The sequence below is a fragment of the Chamaea fasciata genome, unplaced genomic scaffold (genome assembly GCF_029207755.1).
Source record: "Chamaea fasciata isolate MVZ Bird 193981 ecotype frontalis unplaced genomic scaffold, bChaFas1.0.hap1 SCAF_5, whole genome shotgun sequence".
In the NCBI taxonomy this organism is placed as follows: Eukaryota; Metazoa; Chordata; class Aves; order Passeriformes; family Sylviidae; genus Chamaea; species Chamaea fasciata.
This window is the reverse complement of record NW_027094090.1, coordinates 34,820,432-34,842,288: the sequence shown is the minus strand read 5'-3', so window position 1 is coordinate 34,842,288 and position 21,857 is coordinate 34,820,432. Positions and strand designations below refer to the sequence as shown.

The 21,857-nt window shown below is 41.5% G+C and overlaps 1 protein-coding gene across 2 annotated transcripts in view; it reads right to left on the bottom strand.

Annotated features, from left to right (window-relative positions):
* RAP1B (RAP1B, member of RAS oncogene family) overlaps positions 1–19,638 on the bottom strand; it is a 31,053-nt gene extending 11,415 nt beyond the window's left edge. Inside the window, exons 1-2 of one of the 2 annotated variants that reach the window (XM_066183213.1) lie at positions 19,485–19,638; positions 733–817 (exon numbers count right to left, since the gene is read on the bottom strand). In XM_066183213.1, coding sequence (XP_066039310.1) covers positions 733–789 — 57 coding nt within the window. In that variant the 5' untranslated portion in view covers positions 790–817; positions 19,485–19,638. Of the gene's footprint in view, positions 1–732; positions 818–3,660; positions 3,779–19,484 lie in introns of those variants that run through there. The other variant, XM_066183214.1, reaches the window with a different exon arrangement.
* Between the last annotated feature and the right edge of the window lie 2,219 nt (positions 19,639–21,857).

The window sequence follows — 21,857 nt, the reverse complement described above, 5'->3', positions numbered from 1 at the left end:
TAAGCTCCGAACTTACTTTATGGTAAGGTGCACAATTAAACAGAAAGATGCAAAGTTCTTAGGCAGGCTGAGAACATCATATTTTGTGAACTTTTTCAATTCTAGTCTAGGTCACACTAAACTGTTCTGTAATTATTTAAATGTTATGTTGTAAATAAAAGAGCTCACACATTTTAATCATCTACCTGCCACAACTATATACCTACTCTCACAGAAAGGATGCAGCAAATCCATTCAACTTCCCACCAACATGCAAATCTGTATTTCTATCTGCATAAAAATACTAGTGCTAAAGACACTGCCGTCAAACATTAAGAAAACGGCACCCTGAAGACCTTTCTAGAGACAGGACTTACAGGGGCAAGCTAGTTCATATCCTTTGAGAGATTCACAAAGGAGCCTGATTTCCCACAGGCTGATAGCTGATTTATCTGTCAAAGCCAGGCACCCCCATAACGCGGTAGCTCTGCAGCTCACTGCACGAGACTGATCAACTACCATCAACCAAACCCATACAAAAACAGCAGCATGTGAGAATGCACACCAATGGATGCAGATGCACCCAGCAAAAAGGATCTATCTACTGGCCATGACGCCTCACTGGGCATTCCTAATGCTTGTATTTATTTGTGCAAACTTACATAAAGAAATATACTTTAGTAGAGAGTGTATTAGAGAGAAAAAAAAATAGTAAGCCTAAAAAAACCCATACTTGAACTGCCTCATACTTACCAGAGCAGACTTTCCAACACCTCCAGAACCAAGAACCACTAGCTTGTATTCACGCATGATGCAAGAGATAAATCAACCTCAACACCTAAAACACACAAAACATCAGTCTGATTAAAACTTGATCTATATGCAGGGAGTACAATAATGACACCACAATCCAGTTCACTAAGCAGGGTTTGATAAAAATTCCTTAGTTAACTTCTTTAATACAGCAGATATTTTCTAACTATCAACTCCTACTGCAGCCACAATAAAACGCTGCAAACCATCACATTAGCTCTACCTCATTACTGGTTCTCCCATAAATATCAAACAAACCCTACTATACTAAAGCAGGCAGTTACTATTCATAAGAAATAATTATCCAAGAGGAGAAAGCATGAATTTTATCATTCTAAAACACTTAAGCACTAAACAAAGAATCACAGAGACCTTTCCAAGAAAATTAAAACCTCCCCTTCCCAGCAAACAAACACCTCTTAAAAAGAACAGCAGGATCCCAGAAATCATTTTTCAAAAAAATCCCTTCCCTAGTCTGAAAACTGTTTAATGTTTAATGTTCCACTAGATCTGTTATGACTCATTTCATGAGTAAGTAGAAGCAACTGAAATAGTATTTTGAGACTATACCTCTTTTACGAACTAGATCTGCTTCCCTGTTCCACACTAGCTGGTGTGGAGCAAGCAAGATCTGCTTGCTCATCTTTGTTGGAAACTGACCCATCAAACCAAAACAAGGTCACAGATTTTGGGACATGTCTTTGGGTCAAACTGCTCAAAAACCCCTATCACCTCTTACAGTCCTGCTGGCAACTGAGCTAGCAGGACTGTTACTGCTTCCCTGAGGCAGGTCTCAGTTCCTTTCCTGCAGGGACTCTAGCTAGCACTTATCAGATTGAGTTACCCGTTTTCTCTCCTCTCCACCCCCAAGGAAAGATGAAACCCTCCCCAAATAATGAATAATCTACAGGCCAGGGAAAAGGGAAAGTGCAAGGATCCAACACAGGTGCTTGTAAAATGTAAGCAGGGAGGAAAGTAAGGTAAGAAAGACCCTTCTCATCAGCAGTAATTGGACAGCATCTCTGAAATACCATCTGAAATCTCTGAAACACCATCTGTTAGGTGTTGAGAACAAAATGCTCTAAGGATTTATGCAGAAATTTAACCACCATGGTAGAGTCCTGCCTTTACCATCACTTATTAAATCAACCAGTTGTCAGAAGATGGAGAAATCATGAGACCAGGTCCTATTTCTTCTTGCAAATGCATAATCTTTCAATTTATCTAAACTGTCCCTCACAAAAGGAACACAAGGAGAAAGTCTTAAGGAAAAATAATTGACCTGATGTCTGGCAAAAGATGTCTCCACAGGCTTCCGTTAACAATACATTTTGAGACTCTGGTGATTTTCACACCTAATAGGACATCTTTTCACTCCTGACTTAAAAAACTCTTCCCTCCCTACAAAATTTTTTGCACACACAGATCACGAGAACCATTCACACAAGTTTCATCTAGTTGGCACCACTGTAAATGCTGTTAGATCCACAAATCTGTAAATTGTCCAGTCTTTCTATAAACAGGATTGTTTCTAACTGTCCTGAAAGACACCTCTCAAACTCATGACAAGTTAAGCCTGTAATTACCTTACTTTCATTTCTTTAAAACAAACATTCAGTTATCCTTTTATCTTTAGAAGGGTATCACTAGAATGACAAACATAGTGGGTGTAGTGGAAATCCCACTACAGTAAACTGGGTAACCAGCAGCAGTTTCATTGTCTTTAGAAGAAAAGTTTAAGCTGAATTTTTCAGTCCTCAGACTGAAGTTAGCTAAATATGGAGATATCAATAATGAAGGCTGACAGTAGTTTAAAAGTAACAGAACTTCAGCAGCAGGTACCACATCTCTGTTTTAAGTTATTTCTGACTTTTTCTTACTCAGTGACCTACAATTCCAAAGAAAATTCCAAATCCTGAAATAAACTAACTTGGTTTTAGTGAGAGACTTCCAATTTCACTTTTGGCTCAGAAACAGCAATTCAGGAATTTAATGCAAGCTGAAGCTTCTTTCAGCATCCAGATTTGGAAGTTCAGCCCTAAATATCCAATCACTGTACAACATTCTGGAGCTGATTTTCCTACTTTAAGTGGTGGCACACAATTAAAGCACATATATTTCCAGTATTACAGCTTGGTTAGGCAATCTTCTTAATCAATGAACACCTAAGCAAAAAGCTTTTTAAGATCTTTGAGGACAAAGCCAGACTGCAGTAAAGGTTAAACATTTCTCTGACCTTCCCTTCAAACTCAGGCAATGGACAATACAAGTAACTAACTTCTTCTACCATGACAATTTTTTATCATTTGTACAGTTACTTTTTAACTCACCAAGAGCACACAGTAATGCTTTATATGTGCACACCCCCATATAGCATATAGGTAGCTTGGCATCCCTGCACTGATGTTACCATCTGGCCATTACACTTTGGAATGGAACACAAACAAATGCATCCTCTAAAACACTTTAAGAAAGTTAACCTGGACATCCCTTTCACAGCAGGCAGAAGAAGCACCATCTATAGCCTGCTGCCACTTATATCTACCACCCCACTGCCTCTGAGCAACAGCACTAATGTCACTTCACCTTTCTCTTACTGTTTTCTAACAGTAAGAGGAGTTTAGCTAACTCCTAGCTAAAAGAGCCTTCCTAACAAAATGCTCCTGCTTGCAGGTCTTTGCCTCCTCATCCAAGAAACCACTGGATCATGTAGGACACTGCAGTCTACCAAATATCTGACATTGCTAAAGCCTAGCACACCCTTTTTCACTGAACAGTATGCCTGATGGCTGCAAGCACGCCCCAGACTGAGCTTTGGCTCCGATTCCTCCTGAACTTGACTCTTCCGTGAATCCCAGCTAACCTGACCTGGCTCTGCTCTTGATCAAGCCTCTTCTTCCATATCAGATCTTGTAGAAAAGGCTGGTGTGGATGCTGAATGCGAGAGATCAGGCAGCAGCAGCAGAGTCTGTGTGAAATTAAGTCACCTAACTTTCTCACACCGGCCTGAGAAATTGTGAGGAGGAATCAAAACAGTCCTTGAAGGCGAAGAACAGTCTTTGCAGGTGTTTGTCCAACTTGTTGTTTACTTGAAAAAATGTTAGAGGGGTGTTGTTTCTGACTGGCCAATCATGTTTATTCCCTCAAAACTGTCCATAAAAAGGATGGTCAAAGATAAAGATTGCTCTCTTTGCCTTCTGAGACCGAAGAGAGTGGTGTGTCGTTATTAACGCTGTACCTAATACAGTAGTGACAGGTTGGCATCCTAAATCCCTATCATGCTCTTACTTTATTTTTCAGTTGACACAATGCTTGACTCTGAAACTAATAATGTACCCAGATTCATCTAGTGCCAACAGGATTTCCTTTTGACTCATTAGTGACAAATGAGTGGGGGAAAAAGCAGAAGACAAAGTCTAAAAGAGGATGTTTAAGCTATAAAACACCGTATTGGGCTGCCATTTCTAGAGTAAGTTAGGGTCAAGTCCAACAACAGTATCTGCCTGTAGTCCCCAGATCACCTCAGGGATACAAAATGAGTATACTCAAATAGGCACAACAGAAATAAAGATACTGAGATAAGTGAGCAACAGATAAGCAAGACATCCCCAGATTTATTGGACACTTGAGAAGTATCTACCTAACCACCCAACAATTAGATACAAATAAGTTTAAACTTATTCCCAGCAAATACACCAAGTAACTTGTTTGAATCTCCCTCTTCATTTAATGGAGTTTATTTTAAAGGACAAATTTTGCTTTAAAGGCTGCCTACCTATAAGGTGAGTGACCTGCAAGAAGTGAGAGCAATGCCAACTTTCCTTTGCATTTGCATTTTTCCATTCCCCTATCTTTAGGCAGGAAAATACTGTCAACTTTGTCCCTATGCAGATGCTAAAGAGCAAGAAGATGGGAAGTATGCAAAAAACAAGACCTTTTTTTTAAATTTAGTAGGAGCAGGTACTGCCTTCTAACAGCTGAGTTGAGTATTTCTATGTACAGATATATCTGACATAACTGAACTGTGGAGTTGCCTAATGTAAGATTTGGCTAGAAAAAATGAGGGAAGCTACTCCAAATAAACAGCACTATCACAAACTTGATTCTAATGCCGTCTCGAGTATACAATCTCTCAAAAGTACAGAGCTCAATCCTAGATTGCCTCCATTAACTGCCAGTGATGTCCCAGGAACTGCCTTGCACACTTCCAGAGATGCAACTGTCCAGAAAATCACTGAGTCTGTGCAGTCTCTCTCACCAGTCTGTTCATACTACTTTTTGTACTTAGTGCATTAGTGCAGTGTATTAAGCTAACTGCTTAATTCTACTTCTCCGTCACATACTTAGAATTAAAATACTTGATAAACTAGAAGAGCACACACACACACTTGATATGCACATGGACACTTTTCCCAATAAAGACTCTCTCCAAAGATGAGCAGCACATCTTTGAATAAGCCCATTAGAACAGAAGAAAGGTTAACCAGGACAAGGAACTGAAAATGCAGCATTTCAGAAGTTTCGTATCTGACAAGGACTGTGAACATTTTTGCCTCTGTCCTTCTCAGACAAACCAGGAAAATGTGCCTCCTGGACATTTTCTTCATTAGTTTCTTGAAGCACATCTCTAAAAAAATGCAAACGAAAGATGATGCTAAGGAAGTTGAGGAATGAGTAACCTTATTGTAGAGGCGAATGGAAAAAATTGCACACTTACTGCTTGTACAGCTTTTCTAAAAAGCAACCACACAATGAAGAATTCAAGGAAATTCATATACCATTGGTAATTGGGACCGATGTGATAGTTGTGAAAGTGAGGTAGGTTTTTTATTTTTTATTTAATTTTCTTTCAATTCCTTTAGTTTCAGATTTTGGGTTCTGATTGAACTTTGTTATCTAAGAGATGGGAAAGCTAATAATCCTATTTTTTCAAGTGATATTAAGCCTTAAGAAGCTGTAACTGGAGCTCAGCCCCAGGCCGAAGACATGAACTAGGTACAGTCACTTACTTGAAGATATCCTCAAGACTTGCTTATATGAACTAGTTGTTCAGGTACGGAATTAAATAAACTGGCCCTCCCAGAAGTCTTATCATTTTCAGAAGAGATTATGATTATATAGCACTTCACAGACACCCTGATTCTTTGGCTGCACTGCATTCACTAAAATTTTCTGATATTTTTGCCTCAGAACATTTACCTCTCTGGAAGAGACTTTGTTAGAACCACCTTGAGAACAGCAGTCCTAAATTAATCCCAACTATTTGCATGGGAAAAAAAAGATTCAAACACTAGATTGACAGATGAAACAAATCAACTGACTGGTTTACCTGCTTACAATTAGCAGAGGTGGGAAAAAAAATCTGATCTTTTTCTCAGAAAGCAGATACTAGCCCTGAGATGAAACAAGATAACAGTGGTTACTTTTGGAAAAATAGCACTAGTTCAGTCACAGGACCAGCCAAGCTCAGAGAATTATGTCTTTCCAGAGATATTTCCCATTTCTGATACACAAATAGATGGCCAAACCATACAGATTCCACTACATTTTCAACATCCTGGTTTAGAACCTTCTCTTCAGGTAAACAATTAATTAAAAGATGATGTGTGCTGTTCTTAATATTCCCCAAATACTTATAAGTGTGATGTCCTAAATTCTTATCTCTCAACTCTGAGGAGGGCTCCCCCCCCAAAAAAAAAATTTAAGCACACGAGCATAACTTTGACAACATAGCCCAAAGTGGAAGCCTGTTCATTTTCACCAACTTTTAGAGGCTTCAGAAGTTAAAGCAATTTAGATAACCCTTACTCAACAGGGTAAGTGTACCTGTTATGAAAGAGAAATTAAAATACTCCAGAGCTGATTTTCATACATTTGTAAAAAATTATAAAAAGCATTATTCATCAATCAATTCTGAAAGGCTGACTGGGGTCTAATAAAGACTTTCATACTTTTATATTCCTGTAAGTACAGCTATTTCACTACTAATGCAGACTCTCTGGAAGCAAATCAACTGTTCAGTAAACAAAGCTAGGAGCAATTTTTATTTCTAGTTTTTACCTGTTTTTGATTGTTTCTGGTCTTGACAAACATGTATTTTGTCAGTTGAACAGCTAGTTCTTCTGGGCACTAATATTGTGATTTTTCTTGGACAAAAAAAGCTCTTCAATTATGTTCAAATATTTTAACTGATGTCAGACAATCTTCAGAGGATTTTCAAAAAGCTGTCTGGGTGGTTAAGCTTATTCAGTGACATGAAATCATACTAATCACCTGAGAAACAGCCAGAGACCTGCGAACAAGCTACTGCAGCACAAACATGGCACCAAGGTTTAACCTGCTGCTTCACCAGCCCACAGGGACACTTACAGTGAGAAAGTTTAACCAAGGTTTCCTCCTTCCACTGAAGGGAGCTACCTTGACTAATACTGCACACAGGGACCATTTCTGCAAAGCAGCTAACAGCATCTGACCTTGTGAGACTAGTTCCACTGTCTATAATTAGAACAGCTGAATAAAATCTGGTGGGGCTTTTTTCTTAAGCCAAAGTTAACTCCCAGCTAGGTCTTAAATTTGAACATAAATTTAATGGATGTTGTAAGGGTAAAAACTGCCTGCTTAAAGTCAATACTGATAGCTCAAGATGAAAGCTTCCTGATGTGAGAGACTAGCAATCATGTGCAACTTGCAGTAGATTCACACAAAATATAGAAAGCACTTTCAAAGCAAGTGATGCAATGAACATTCCTATGCTACTAAGAATACACTATGCTTCAACACTTACTGAGTTCAAGTTTCAACTTTGTGCAAAAATTTTAATGTGTCAATTCAAATGAGGAGTACCTTATAAAGCCTATGCAACAGAATCTATTTAAGCTCCAAATGGAATTTGTAACATTTATCATCCTGATTTTTTTGTGTCTGTTTGCCATGGTTTTGCATTTTCTCCCTATTCCTGTCAAACAGTCGCCATCCCCTAGGAAAGCTGTTCATGAATGTCCTACTAGTCAGACTTACAGTTAAAATTATGACCTTGGAATTCCCGAAGAAACTGAATTGCAAATAGTTTTTATGCTTTCAAAGAAAATCCAGGCAGGCAATAATCAGAAACAACACACAGATTTGAAAATATACTATAAGTGTATTAAATTCAGAGAAGGCATAATTACCCCATTACAATATCTTGCTATGCATAAGCTAGATATTCAACCATAAAGCAAGTTCTGAGAACTGAGCCAGCAATTTGATGCTGTGAAATTGGCTCTATTGTCATGACAGAGAAGGATCAGTATTTAGGTCTAATTTTTCCAAGTTAATGAATTGCCACATCATAATACACACAGAATGCTTTACCTGATATGCATCCTTCTGATTAAAAGGAGACATAAGTATTTGTTTGTCCCTATAATTGTTACACTAAATTTTATCTTTCAAGCTACAAAACAATGTAAAACCCAGCAGGACTACAAGTAAGGCATGGAAGTTTTCTGAGTTAAGATATTTCTTTTTTTAAGTGCAGTTTGAAAGTTACTTTAAGCTTGCCAGCTGGCTTAAGATACTCTTTTTTGGAAAAAGGCATCTTAATTTCTCTTTCAGAAGCAAGACCTAGTCTCAAATTCCATCTGGTATCTGCTTAATATCTGGCAATCCTAGCTCTATGTTGATTGTGCCACTGGCTGCTGAAAGCCTTGTATCGGGTTTCCTTCTACAGACCTAAGCCAATGCTGCGTTCAACTGCAGTTCCAGGACCACCTTTTTTTCTCTCTTGTTTATTTTTCTCCATAACCTACACATCATATACACCCTGGCAACGCCAGAGCTTGCATGCTAATGTATCATTAATTGTACTGTCCTCACTATAAGAAGTTTGGGTTTTATTCATGTTTGTTTAGATTACTAACACATCATCAAGGCACAGATATAAAGATTTTTTCCATCATTATATGATGTTTTGTAACTGGCCATTTAAACCCAGCTACTGTAGACCCTTTGTGTACAAAGTATCCTTCCACAGTACAATTTACAGTAATTCTATTACAAATCAGGTTGGTAGCCAGAGAAAAGTCTTACAAATTCCCATACGTTGTTCAAATTAAGATTGGAAGTTTTATCTGTTGAAAAGACACTGATTCTATGCAAATTGGGACTACTCCCTACTAGCATTCATTAACAGGAATAAAACTAGCTCTTTCATGACAACTGAACCATACCACCACAGTCCCAAGTAATTGTAACTCATTGTCTGTTTTGACTCTCAGTTGATACTTCCCTAATAGAAACATGGTATTTGAACATGAGCAACAAATCTCACTCAAAGTCACCCAAATTATAGCTAATTTCACCAAAGGTTCTTCTGTTACAGCTTCAGACATCTGTCCTTAAAGTAACCTGAAAAAGGCGTACACTGACACCCAGCAACAACTACTATTTTCCGCCACTTGGTTTTGCTACTTGTGCAATGATGGAGGCGCAACCTTAACTGCTTCTTTTCACAATTAACTCCATTAGCTGAATCCACTGATGAACATGAGCTTCTAAAAGGTCTGACATGCTTAACTGAAGAGGGTGAAACTTGGGCAAAACGTCCCGTTCTGTTTCTGGCAGCAAGGCAGTAGCACTTTGAACCTAGGGGTGGTTGCTCCACAAGGGTCCAACTCACAAGCAAACCTTAACTAGAAGATGACAACTGCAGACATTGACCTTCACACCCCTGCCCATATGGAGATGCACAGACAACTTGGTTGTTCCTTAGGGGTACACTTAGGCAACTGTTAAGTTGCCACAAGCTTCAGAAGAGGGTATTCAAGAAAAACCCCAAACACAAAAAACCCTCAACCAATTAAAATTAAATCTCACAGAAAAAATCCCAGCCACTAAAATGAGTCTCCATCCCCATGCTGTCCCCCCCCAAAAACCCAACCAACACAAGAAACCCCAACCCAAAAACAAACCAACAGCCCCGACAAAATCAAATTCTAGCTAATGTTTGAATGCAAAGCTGTGAACTGCCATTGCTCTGCATCTGCTCTGTGAACAGCTGATGCTCCTTAGTCCCACCTAGAACTCTCATTTAATGGGTCTCACATTTTCAAGAGGTGAAAGATCTGTGAGTTAGAAGCATAACCCCAAAGGTAAGCAATTCACACTTGCAAGCCTGAGCTCATGTCCTCTTCCATGAGGACACCTACACAAAAAGCTGAATAATTTTAACCAAATGAATTTGAATCATACTCATCCCCACACCACTTTCAACTACATGGACTAGATCTTTAGTACACAGTTACCAAATTAATGAGGGTTAAACTTGTTTAATCAAGTCTCCACAAGATTCTATTTGAATCTTCTTAAGAGCACTCTAGTTCACATTTAGACCATAATTCTTGGTTCCTCTGCATCTTCAAAGCTTGCCATTTTCTGGAGAAACCTGTCATACCTCCAGACTCACCTTGCTAGAAGTCAAATTTTATTTGGTTTGCATGGCAGTGTTTTGTTAGCTAGGTGGCTTCTGTGAGAAGCTGCCAGAACCTTCCCCCATGTCCAACGCCAGATGGGCTCCAGGACAGACTCACTGCAGGCCAAGGCTGAGTCCATTAGCAACAGCAGCACATCTGGGACAACATATTTGAGAAGGGAGTTGGAGGGGTCAACTGCTGGGGGAACAACAGCAGCAGAGAAAGGAGTGAGAATATGCAAGAGCAACAACTCTGCAGACACCAAAGTGAAATGAAGGAGGGGGTGGAGGTGCTGCAGGTGCCAGCGCAGAGATTCCCCTGTAGCCCATGGTGAAACAGGTTGTTCCACTGCAGCCCACGGAGGACCCCAGGCCAGAGTAGACAGATGCCTGAAGGAGGCTGTAACACTATGGGAATGACATGCTGGAGTAGTTTGTTCCCAAACGACTGCATCCCCAGGAGGGACTGCCACTGGAGAAGCTTGTGAAGGATTATCTCCCACGGGAGAGACCCCACACTAGAGCAGAAGTGTGTGTGGATTCCTCCTACTGATGATGAAGGAGAGCAGAGACAACATGTACATGCTACTGACTGTAGCCCCCATTTTCTAGCCCACTGTGCCTCTAAGGGAGAGGTGGTAGAAAATGTAGGAGCAAAGTGAAGCCTGGGAAGAAGGTGTTATTAAGATTTGGGTTTATTTCTCATTATCCTACTCTGATATGATTTGCAATAAATTAAACTGATTTCCCCAAGCTAAGTCTATTTTATCCCCATGACAACAACTGGCAAGTGGTCTTCCCTGTCCTTATCTTGACTCATAAGCCTGGTGCTGTATTTTTTCTATCTGTAGTGAGTTGAGTCTGGCTGGATGCCAGGCACCCACCAAAGACTCTATCACTACTGTCTGCCCTGGACAAGGGAGAGAAAATACAATGAAAGTTTCATGAGCTGAGGTAAGGACCAGAAGAGATCACTCACCAAATCCAATCAGAGGCAAAACAGGCTGGAATTAGAGATGTTAACAGAATTTATTACTAACAAAATCAGAGCAGGATAATGAGAAGTAAAGTAAGACCTTAAAGCATCTTCCCCCCACCCCTCCCTCCTTCCTAAGCTCTACCTCCTTCACTAGCAGCACAGGGAGGAAGGAATGGGGGTTATGGTCAGTCCATCACAGGTTGTTTCTCCCATTGCTCAGGGAGAGGAGTCCTTCCCCAGTTCCAGCGTGGGGTCCCTCCCACAGGAAATAGTCTACCATGAATTTCACCAGTGTGGGTCCATCTCACAAACAACAGTTCTCCACGAATGGCAGCAATATGAGTCCACCCCACGGGCAACAGAACCCCTCCAACTGCTGCAGCATGGATCACTCTTCCATGGGGTGCAGTCCTTCAAGGACAGGCTGCTCCAGCATTGGACCCCCAAGGGATCAGAAGTCCTACCAGGACACTTCTCCAGTTTGGGCTCCTCTCTCCACCAGTCTGCAAGTCCCTGCCAGGAGCCTGCTCCAGTTGAAATGTTAAATTGACTCTAGGGTTTTGGATGGGCAGACCTTTCTAAATAAAATCTGCATGTCTGTCCTTTAAGGGTCATCTATTATTTAGGCTATGACAGTCACATCACCACAGCACTTGAATGAGCATCACCACTACATCCTTACTCTTTCACTGACGAGTTTTACTTTCAGCCAATTAAATACAAGCATCTCAAAACTATCTGTATTTTGGGCAAAGCCCAGGCAGAAGAATGACTTTTCAGTCCATCCTGACTGTCCCAGTGAAGCAAGTTTATCCTTCAGGAAACCTGTCTTTCATTCCCACATTGCTTAAGGTGCCTGCAGTTTATCAAATGCTTACTCTGTTTAGGTTCTTGTGATCTGTGACTTCAGCCTTCTGTAGGCAAGTGTGTGAACAGTTCCTTATTTTCACTTCTACCACAGCAGATTCAGCATTCAGCTCAGAAAAGAGGCTTCAGCTTTCCTCTGTGAAACTTATAGCACCAAAATTCATTTAAAAAGTACTCTCACAATAAGATTAAGTAATGAGAGAATTGCATTACCTGTAAATACAAGTATTTTCAAATTGACATATTTGTCTTTAAAAAACATTTTTGCAAACTGCATCGTAAGATCTTGCCTCTGGCTAGAAGCAGAACTAGCTAGCAAGACTGCACATTGTTCTAAATATTGGTTATTGCAGTTTAATAATTTTCAAACTAACGTGCACTTAATGTTCCTTCTTCACTGGTTTCCTGGCTAAACAGGACCCAGATTTCTAGCAGAAAAGGAGGACTTCAGGACTTTTTTGTTCTTCAAGCATAAAACCGGACAACTTACTAGATCTTTCTGTTCCAGGCTCCACACAAAATATTCCTATTTTCTCACTCTAATTTGTACTTACATTGATACAGCACTCGTCTTCTGAGATTACTCCTAAGAGTTTGATGAAAAGCAACACACAGATCAAAAGGATGCCAAACACAAACACACACAGAGGTCTAAAGCACTTAACTGTAAGACCTAATTTTCAACTCCTCAGCCTTTGCAGAATTTCAGCTACCACACTTAAGTTTTCTATAAAAGATCTCTGGCTGAACCTCAATTTAGCTTTGGCAATTCCTGAAATAAAAGGTTTAGGGAGATCAGGACAAAAACCAGAGGATCATTAAAAATATAAGCAAATATAAAAATTTAAGCTCAAATATAGAGAAAGGTGAAAAGGTAACAATAAAATAAGGACAACAATAACTAGATGTATACATAGCTATAATTCAGAAATGCTTGCTTCCCTCTCTCATATTCAGACTTAAAAGTAAGTAGAAAATATACCAGAAATAAGAACATTTGAAGACCAAGCATCCCAATAAAGACTAGTTATGAATGCTTGCTTATTGTAGTATTACAGCTTCTCTCTATTTGTCTCCAAACTTACGCACTGCCCACAGAGATTAAGTGCCAGGGCGTCTCTTCTTTGGTGAAATCCCATCTAATCTGCTACTAAGTCAAAAAAGCTGTATCAGAAAAATGGAAGAGTGATATTCTCCAGCATGACAGTCAGCTATTCTTGCCTCTTCAGTGCTCCTCGATGCCACAGGACTACTAAAGTCTCTTTGATTCCACCAAGTGACAATTTGATGACAATTTGGCATCAGTTTCTAGAAGCATGGCACATTGTGAAATAACATATCTTGGTCGAGGTTGGATTTTTGAACATAACATTTCACAGCTCACAAAGAACACAAGTCCAAGGCATCTTGAACTGTATACTTGTTGACATAAAACTACCTTGGAAATTCATCTATGGATTGGTATTATATTTGTAAGAATTCTAAATGTGAGTTCACACTTACCCCTAACTTAGTTTTGATGCTCCTCATTTTAAAACCCATGAAAACACATTGTATTTTCTGCATGCTTCTACCAATATTAACAATGGGCAGTAAATAACAAAAGGATCATTCCCTGAATGGGAATAAAATCACCACACTCACAGAATGTCTACTGCCCATCAAATCTCTACTTTAAAACAGTCAGAAGGGTCACAAAAAGACAGTATGATATATCCTCATTCATACTAACTATATAAATGTAACTCCAGAAGTGAAAGAGTCAAGATTTTGCAAGCTGTATTAATTTATACACTCTCCTAACCAAAAGAAAATTCTTCAGCAATATTTTATGCAAAAAGCAATCATGAAGCCAAATAGGCTACATTTATGGGTCAACCTGTACATCAAGCTTTCAGAATGTTACTTTGTAGGTAGTCTCACAGTAAAAGATCACAGAGGGGTTACTGACCGCACCTTACAAACTCTACCAATCCCCCATAACTGTTTCACATTTAGGAGATTAATAACAGAGGTTCCTGTAGGTTGTTGGGCTGCCTCCACACACACCTGGACACAGCCACCAACACAGAATAGCTTGAGTAGAAAGGTGACGTAATTCTGCCAGCCACAGACAGGGATACCAACCCCCAGATCAGGTCGCTCAGGGCCTCATCCAGCCTGGCTTTGAACATTTCCAGCAATCAGGCATCCACAAATCAGTATCAACAGCAAATGTCACCTGATAAATAAATCAATCCAGTCCTAAACACTGTATTGCAGAGAGTAAGATTTTTAGGTAACTTCCACTTCAATGGAGATTACTTCCACTCCACATTCCAGTTTACCCTTCCAAAACAGTCTGCAACTTTCCACTAGTCTTCTAACAAATCACTTCTAGGGGAGGAATATATTAGACCAGCTGTTATAGAAGTTTGATTAACTACAAACAAGGACTACACAGTTTTACAACTTAAGTATCACTGCTATCTGGGTTCTGATGCAGTCCAACTACTGTTCAGCACACTAGCTTCAAATAAAAAAACACTGACCGTACCTGAAAAGTCTAAAAAATTATTCAAAGTAGCTGGCCTGACTCTGCAATTACCAAAACCATTTTCACTTCCACAGTGCTGAAGTGCCACTTCTAGTAACAGGTCCTCCTTCTATCTCCTGTACCTCACCTCTGGAGCTCCACATAGATAACTCACAAGTGTCTGCAGTTCATCCTTGACAGAGACGTGGTGGTACTGGTTTTTTTGCTTCCTCCTGATATACAAGGCATGCTTTTAAGAAACTTTTCCTCACTGCAGACATAAAAAAGTGAAGGCACAATTGGTTAGGTTTCAGAAAGAGAGACTGTCAGTGGGAAAAATAGGACAAGACTTCAAAAGCTAAGACAACTAATGCAGAGAAACAAAAAGAAACAGTTGCAGGGACTATCTGTGTTCACAAATTATTTCAGATTAACTGAAGATGAGGTTAGACAATATACATTATCTGGGCAATAGTTAAGAAGTTAATTTAAGAAAAAAACTTTTGCCATCTAATGTCACAAAAAGTTACACATTAAGCCATGCTAATGGAAATGCTGAAGTACATATTTTCCTTTAATCCAGATTACCTACTGAAATTAGGTAATAATAACCACTAAGTAACTAAAGAACTTTGCTTTGTCTTCAGTTACGAAAATAAACTCTTCTCCTGTTCCAGGTCTTCAATACTGTCCAAAAATTAAATGCTGTACGGTTTCTCACAGCTCTACTATTAGGGATACATTGAAAATTATTTCATGAATGAGTAACAGCGGCACACAATATCCTTTTTGCAGAAGACCTGGTCAAGTCATTCAGATTTAGGCCAGCTTCCTGTGTTGCAACAGCTGCAGGAATGATACCAAGTGATCTAAGAAAGTACAGATTTCCTGAAGAGAATTTCAAGCTGGGAAGAAACATGAGATGTTGCTTGTCTGCCACAGGATGCAAACACCAATCCAGTAGAAGGGCTAGGCTGTCCTACTCCTGCACTATGGTCTAGCCTTCCTCCCTTGATCAGGAATGAACTAACCATGTGGACTTACTTGGCAGTCTCTTTTCATCATTGCATAGCAGGGATTTGCTTCAAATAACATCAAGTCCTTAGATTAATAACTATAGAGTGCTGACTGGGACAGTGTACAAGATATTGTCAAATGCCTCCTCTTTTTCCTGGTTCCCCTCTAAAAAGTTTCTGTATTTCTATAATGCGCATTCCTCTAGGGTCTTATAGTGACTTTCACTCTACTGCTTCAGGAGTAAAAATCACTATTAAAACACTGTTCTTGAAAAAGCATCCTGAATAGCTAGAGAGCATCCAAATAATTTTATATTTCAAAAGCTGCCTAATAGGCACATTTCCAACCTGGTGTTTACAGCCTTCCTCCCTATCCTTGCTGCTAGAGAGGAACATGCAGTATGTCAGGAGCTCACAACATCATGCATGAACAGGCACACATAAAAATAAAAACTTTTAGTTGTCCGGTGTTTCTTTACACACTCTAAAACTTGAGAGATGAGAGCTTCAAGCCATAAGCTACTGCTGCTTTTGAAGGTAACCTCATTCAACTGCTTCATGAAGAAACAGTCTGTACCAGCAGACAAGGTCTTTGACTTTCTCCAAATAGCATTTGCCTACTACAAGCAAACTACCATGACTTCATCAAAATATTACTTCTTCTATGCCTGTCTCACCCAGTTGCCTCATGGATGACAGCACTTAAGGAAAAAGTCATACGTTAGATGCTCTAAGGTACTAAAGATCTACTACACTCAACTGTTAAAGAACTTTAAAAACTCAATCAACTTGAAAACAGGTCTATTAATGACATTCAAGTACAAAAACACTTCTTTTTTTTCCTCTGCTTTATGAGAGAATAGAAACAGACCATCTTAAGCACATCTGAGCAGGAAAACAAAATTTACCTTGAAATATGAAGGTGTAGTTACTGTAGATACTCCTTTCATCTCTTTGAATAAGGAGGCTGTCTAAAATATCCCTCTACCTGACCTAGATGCAACAGAACACAGCAGAAGCCTGCCCCAACTCAGCAGGGATCCAGCATACTGACACCACCACACAGTGCACTTCAGTCTGCTTTTGGATTTGCTCTGAGGTAAAGGAGTGGCAGCATTCACAATCACAAGCTAAACACAGACTTCTTTCGCTCAGCTTATGCTGAGTGATCTGTTTTACTGAGAGACCAATTTTGATTAGAACTCACAACTTGAGGCTAACACGACAAACACTCTCAAATGTCAGCAGGTATCTGAAAGTCATCGAAGCATTACTTAGAAAGACCAATTCATACAGGATCCTCCCACCCTCTCAGCATACATGCAAGGACAAGAGTGCCTGTTGGAATGGGTAAGATATTCTTATCCTTAAGAACACCTCTCTGCACCTAACCCTGAGCAGCCAGCAGAGCTCTCTGGATGACAGGATTGGCACAGTAGCAGAAAGCATCAAGTACTCAAGTACTTCTGTGACTCTTGCACTTCCCACATCTCAGATGATAGGTGGACAACTGTTTATTTTAGTTCCCTGCCACATTTACTAACTGTGAGATCACAAGCTACAGTGTAGCCTTCAGCACACTTCCTTCCTCAGCCATAGAAGCAATTTCTCCCTCCTTTTGTAGGCCCTCACCTAGATTCCCATCTGTTTGCCTCTGCTCCAGAAAGGCTCTCAATTAACAAGACAGTCAGTTTTACTCTGTAAAAACTGGCACAGCACAAAAAGAACTGTCATGGCTCACTTCAGATTTATTTTTGAAGAACTGTCCTACAGGAGAGCTTTGGAACAAAATAGCACAATTTTAACCCCACTCAGAAAACTTATGTAGTGCACATATATAGTAATAGAAGCACAGGTACCAACAGTAAAGACTATTGTTTTTTTCTTCCCCCATATAAAAGTTCTGAGTTTACTTTTTTTTGGGTCTTTCAACTCTGTTTTGCAGATTATTTCACTCCCAGGCAGACAGGTGCTCCAAGTATGATCATCTTTGCTGCAAAAAAGATACATGGCACTTAAATTGCACTGAGTAATTCCAAACTCATTACTTGGGTACAGATATAAATACAATTTTACAGTACAACTTTAAGTTAAAGCTGAAGCAGCTCATATCACTACAAGAAGCATCCCTGAAAACACACAGGTACCAAAAGAATACAATATCACATCTAATCAGTTTATTCTTGCAAAGCCTTTAATATGAATAGTACAAGTATTCCCCACTACTCACTCAGTTCATTTTTATCTAGAATTTAGTCTACAGGATAGATTTTGAGCAAGAGTAAAAAAAGATGCAATGAATAATAAAAATGAAGATACTCAACTCTACCAAGTTTAGTTAGGTTTTTTTCCCTCCCAAAAGCTTTTGATTTTAATATAGAGGCAAGTTATCCAAAAGGTAGTAACTTAAATAATGTTCAAAATTTTTCTTAGAGGTTAGAGACTCTTTCCAAGGGGAAATACGCTTGCTTTTGAATGGTTATTCTTAAAGGCAATGTGATTGCTTCATTGCCTTTTAATTATAATTCACAGAAAGAATGAGTGTTTCTTGTCTCCTTTTCTTATAACAGTAATTTCAACATATACTTCACTGTGAGAGTACTGAAAAGTCTTTGTCATACACTGTCTACTCATCTCATCCTGGGGTAAGATGTACCTGCTATATGTGGAAAATTAAAATTACACTAATCAAAACATCTAAATGCAAGAACATACACACAACTTGTATGATTTTCAAGCCAGGCATCTCTGACATATCCTCTCTCTTGGAACTGTACTACCTTCCTACTGTACCTCAAAGCAGTATAGAAAAAGACCTTCCTTTTTTTTGTTTCGTTTACCCTGAGCAGCATAACCCATGCCTCCAAGATGGAAATGGGAGTAAAAGCACGCTATATTTTTTTTCACAGAAAACCTTGGTTTCTCACTCTCTTTTGTAATCTAGGGCCAATGCGAGGTCAGATTTGGTTTTATTCTCCCCTCAGTAAACTTTGTTTTCCTTCCACCACTTCTTCACCAACGCACGCAGAAGGGTACAAGGATCTCAGGCTCATTAGACGGGTTTGGCGCAGGAAGTGTCAGTCAAATTCTTCCATTTGCTTTGACACGAGTGATGGTGGGGTGTTCAGACGAGGCGAACATCCCTGTCATTTCCTTTTCATTTTATGAAAAGCAGGAAGGGAACTCGCAGGCCACAGCGCTGTCTACTTGTCCCACTCCGTGGCCAGCGCAGGCACAAGCCCCGGCGGGCTGCCCCGGCCGGCCGCGCCCGGCCTGACCCCCCCGCCTCGCCCCCACACACCGGCCGGAAAGAGCGAGCGGCTTCTCTCCCACGGCCGGACTAGGTGGGGCTCGGCTCGGACTTCCCGCTGACAACGCCGGCGGCGGTCGGGCACCGTCCCCTTCCCCGCCCGCGGCGGGGCCGAGCCGGGCGTCACCCGCCCCTCCCCGCGGCCGTCCGGGCCCCACGTCGCGGCCCCGACCCGCGGGGTTACAACTTTCCGCTTCCGCTCCAACTTCTGCTCCGGGGACCGCCGGGCGGGGGGCGGCGGCGAAAGACAGGGCCGGGCCCTGGGCCCGGCCGCCACGGCTGCCCCCCAGCGCCCCGCTCCCCCCACCCCCTCGGGGTCCCACCACGCCTGAGGCCGGACGAGGCGGCGGCTCCCGGTTCCACTTCCGCCATGTTCCAGGCTGGTGTCCCTTCCTTCAGAGCGCGCCGCTCCCCACCGTCGCCGCCGCCACCCCCCTCTCGCCGCCGCCCCCACCCCACCCCGCCTCGCCTCGCCTCGCCTCGCCACCTGTACCAGAGACGCCGCGCCGCTCCCCGCCACAGCGGCCCGGCCCGCGCTGGCCGCCGCTACCCACCGGACAGCGCCTCCGCTCCCCGCCGACCGCGCGCCGCCGCCGCCGCCTCGCCGGCCGATCCCGCTGCGCTGCGCCCGCTGCGCTCCGCTCGGCTCCGCTCGCCGCCTGTGCCGGGGCGCGGCTCGGGGCCGTCGCCGTGACGCCGCACGCCCAGCCTCGCTCTGGCGCGGCGGGGGCGGAGGGAGGGGCGGGCGCGGGGAGGGCTGACCCCGCACCGCCCCCTGCGCAGGCGCGCGGCCGCCCCGCCCCGGCCCGGCCCGGCGGCGGCGGGGGCCGGTTCTCCTTGGGTAACGCCGCCCCTCGGCCCGGGTCGTGCTGGGCCGCTCCCGGTGCTGCGGGCTGTGGGTTAGTTACAGCTCGAAGGGGCGCCAGAAGCGCAGTGTGGTTGCTTAAAGTTAATTAAGAACGTAAAGAGCTGGAAAAGTAAATGCCAGTGTGGTATTCCTTGCGTTTCTCAAAGGGTGTTGAGATGCACTGGTGAAGGGTGTTTCAGAGATGCCGCATAGTGCTGGGTTTATGTGGATCATTATGCCTGTGCATGTGAACAGTCTTGCCGATACAAGGCAGGATTCCCAATGCCTGCAAACAATTACTTAGCTTTTTTGTTACTTTAGTCCTAAAATATGTAAATCACTTCCCCCCCCCCCCACCCCGAGTGTCACTCATATTTTCCAGTTACAAAGGGTTTAGCTGATAAAGATTAAAAATAAATGAGCATTTATGTTTCTAGGAAAAACTTAGCAAATAGTTAACGTGGTGCTTTCAGATAAAACTTGTGCTCTGAGGAAGTCCACGGCATTTCCACACTTACACAAGAGTGTATAAAACTGACAGGAAGTTGCAGTGTGGCTTCTGGCAAGGAGAGTGGGTGTGGAGGAAGCAGAGGCTTTCTGTCTCTAGCACAGACATAGAAAAGGGAGACGATATGACTTCAAGTGAATCTGTGGGAGATGCTGAAACTCAGAGCAGGGTCAAAGGGTGTCCAGTGAAATGAGCTGCCCTTGATAGGGAAGAATACAGGGCATCCAGAAAGCAACACACTTTAAAAAAGGTTTTTCTTTTTCTTTTCTTTTGCTCCCAAATCCTGAACGTCATAAAATCTCTTCCAAAGTCCAGACGAATCTCTTGGTGTTTTGCAGCTTAAACCCGTGTGCAGTCCTTTGATAATGAATCCCTGTAAAAGATGGATAATGCAAGAGAGGCCTGGTTGTGAAAAAACAAGTCCATAGAAACCAATCTTTTCTCAGCAAGGCATCCTATGCAGGACAAAAATCATTAATTAGATAAATAGGTGAAATACAGCCTTTCAAGTGAAAAACAGAAGAACATTTCATGCAATTATTAGCTGTGTAGCATATCAGCTCACCAGACAGAAAAATACTTGTGTTCTTATTTTTTTCTGTCACTAGATATTATTATCAGTACCCAGAAATATTCAGAGGAAAAGAACAAAGATATATATCCTCAGGCCTCACAACTTTCTTCAGTGAACTAGGTTAATCACAAATAACTTGCAGCATTCCAGGAATAGATACATGTCATTAATGTCATAGTATTTACAGTGTGCCTTTAACTGTTCTGTGTTTTATAGACTCTGGGGCAAATCTTCCTCTTTGCTAAACAGTAAGAAAAGAGGAAGGTGGCCTTTGGGAGTCTTGAGTAAATCTCTGTGAGCAGATCCTGGAGTTTTGAGTTTCATTTAGGGGTAACTGGAACTTAGTATTTTACAAGAAGTGTGTATACACATATATAAACATATGGTTTGCTTAATATAGACACATTTGGAGACTGAAGAAATAGGCAATTAGGATTCATTCTAAGCAAGAGACCAAGTGTTTCCTCTCCCCAACTCTCTCAGCCACATAGTTTGAATGTAAATTGGGCCCTTAATTTTGGATTTTCCTATGAATCATCTACCTAATCCTCAGCACAATTCTTAAACCAGCTATACTCATATCAGTGTGACTGGCAAATAGCAATTGGTGTGCTTGTTAAGCATACTCACCCAGTACTTCACAGGGCTTGTTCTGCTCATCTTGCTCAGAGTTTCATATGTGTCTAATGACTGACGGTCACTCAAGCAGCTGAACAAGTGCTGAAGGTTTCCCTGTGATAGAGCAACTCCCCAGAGAAGCAGGAATTTGGGTGAAATGAAGGGGATGTGCCCACAGCACTGTTGTGTTGAATAGGAACAACACAGACACATCAGCTTGCTTTAGTGGGCCTGCCTGTGCCCAGCATTGATCTGGAATTTTTAAAAGAAGAAGGTCAAATACTCAGACTCCTGTTTTCTGAACAAAAAGCAGTAGAGACCTGCTTATGCACATAAATCTTAACATCAAACAGACCTTTCTAAACCACTGTAGCACTTGT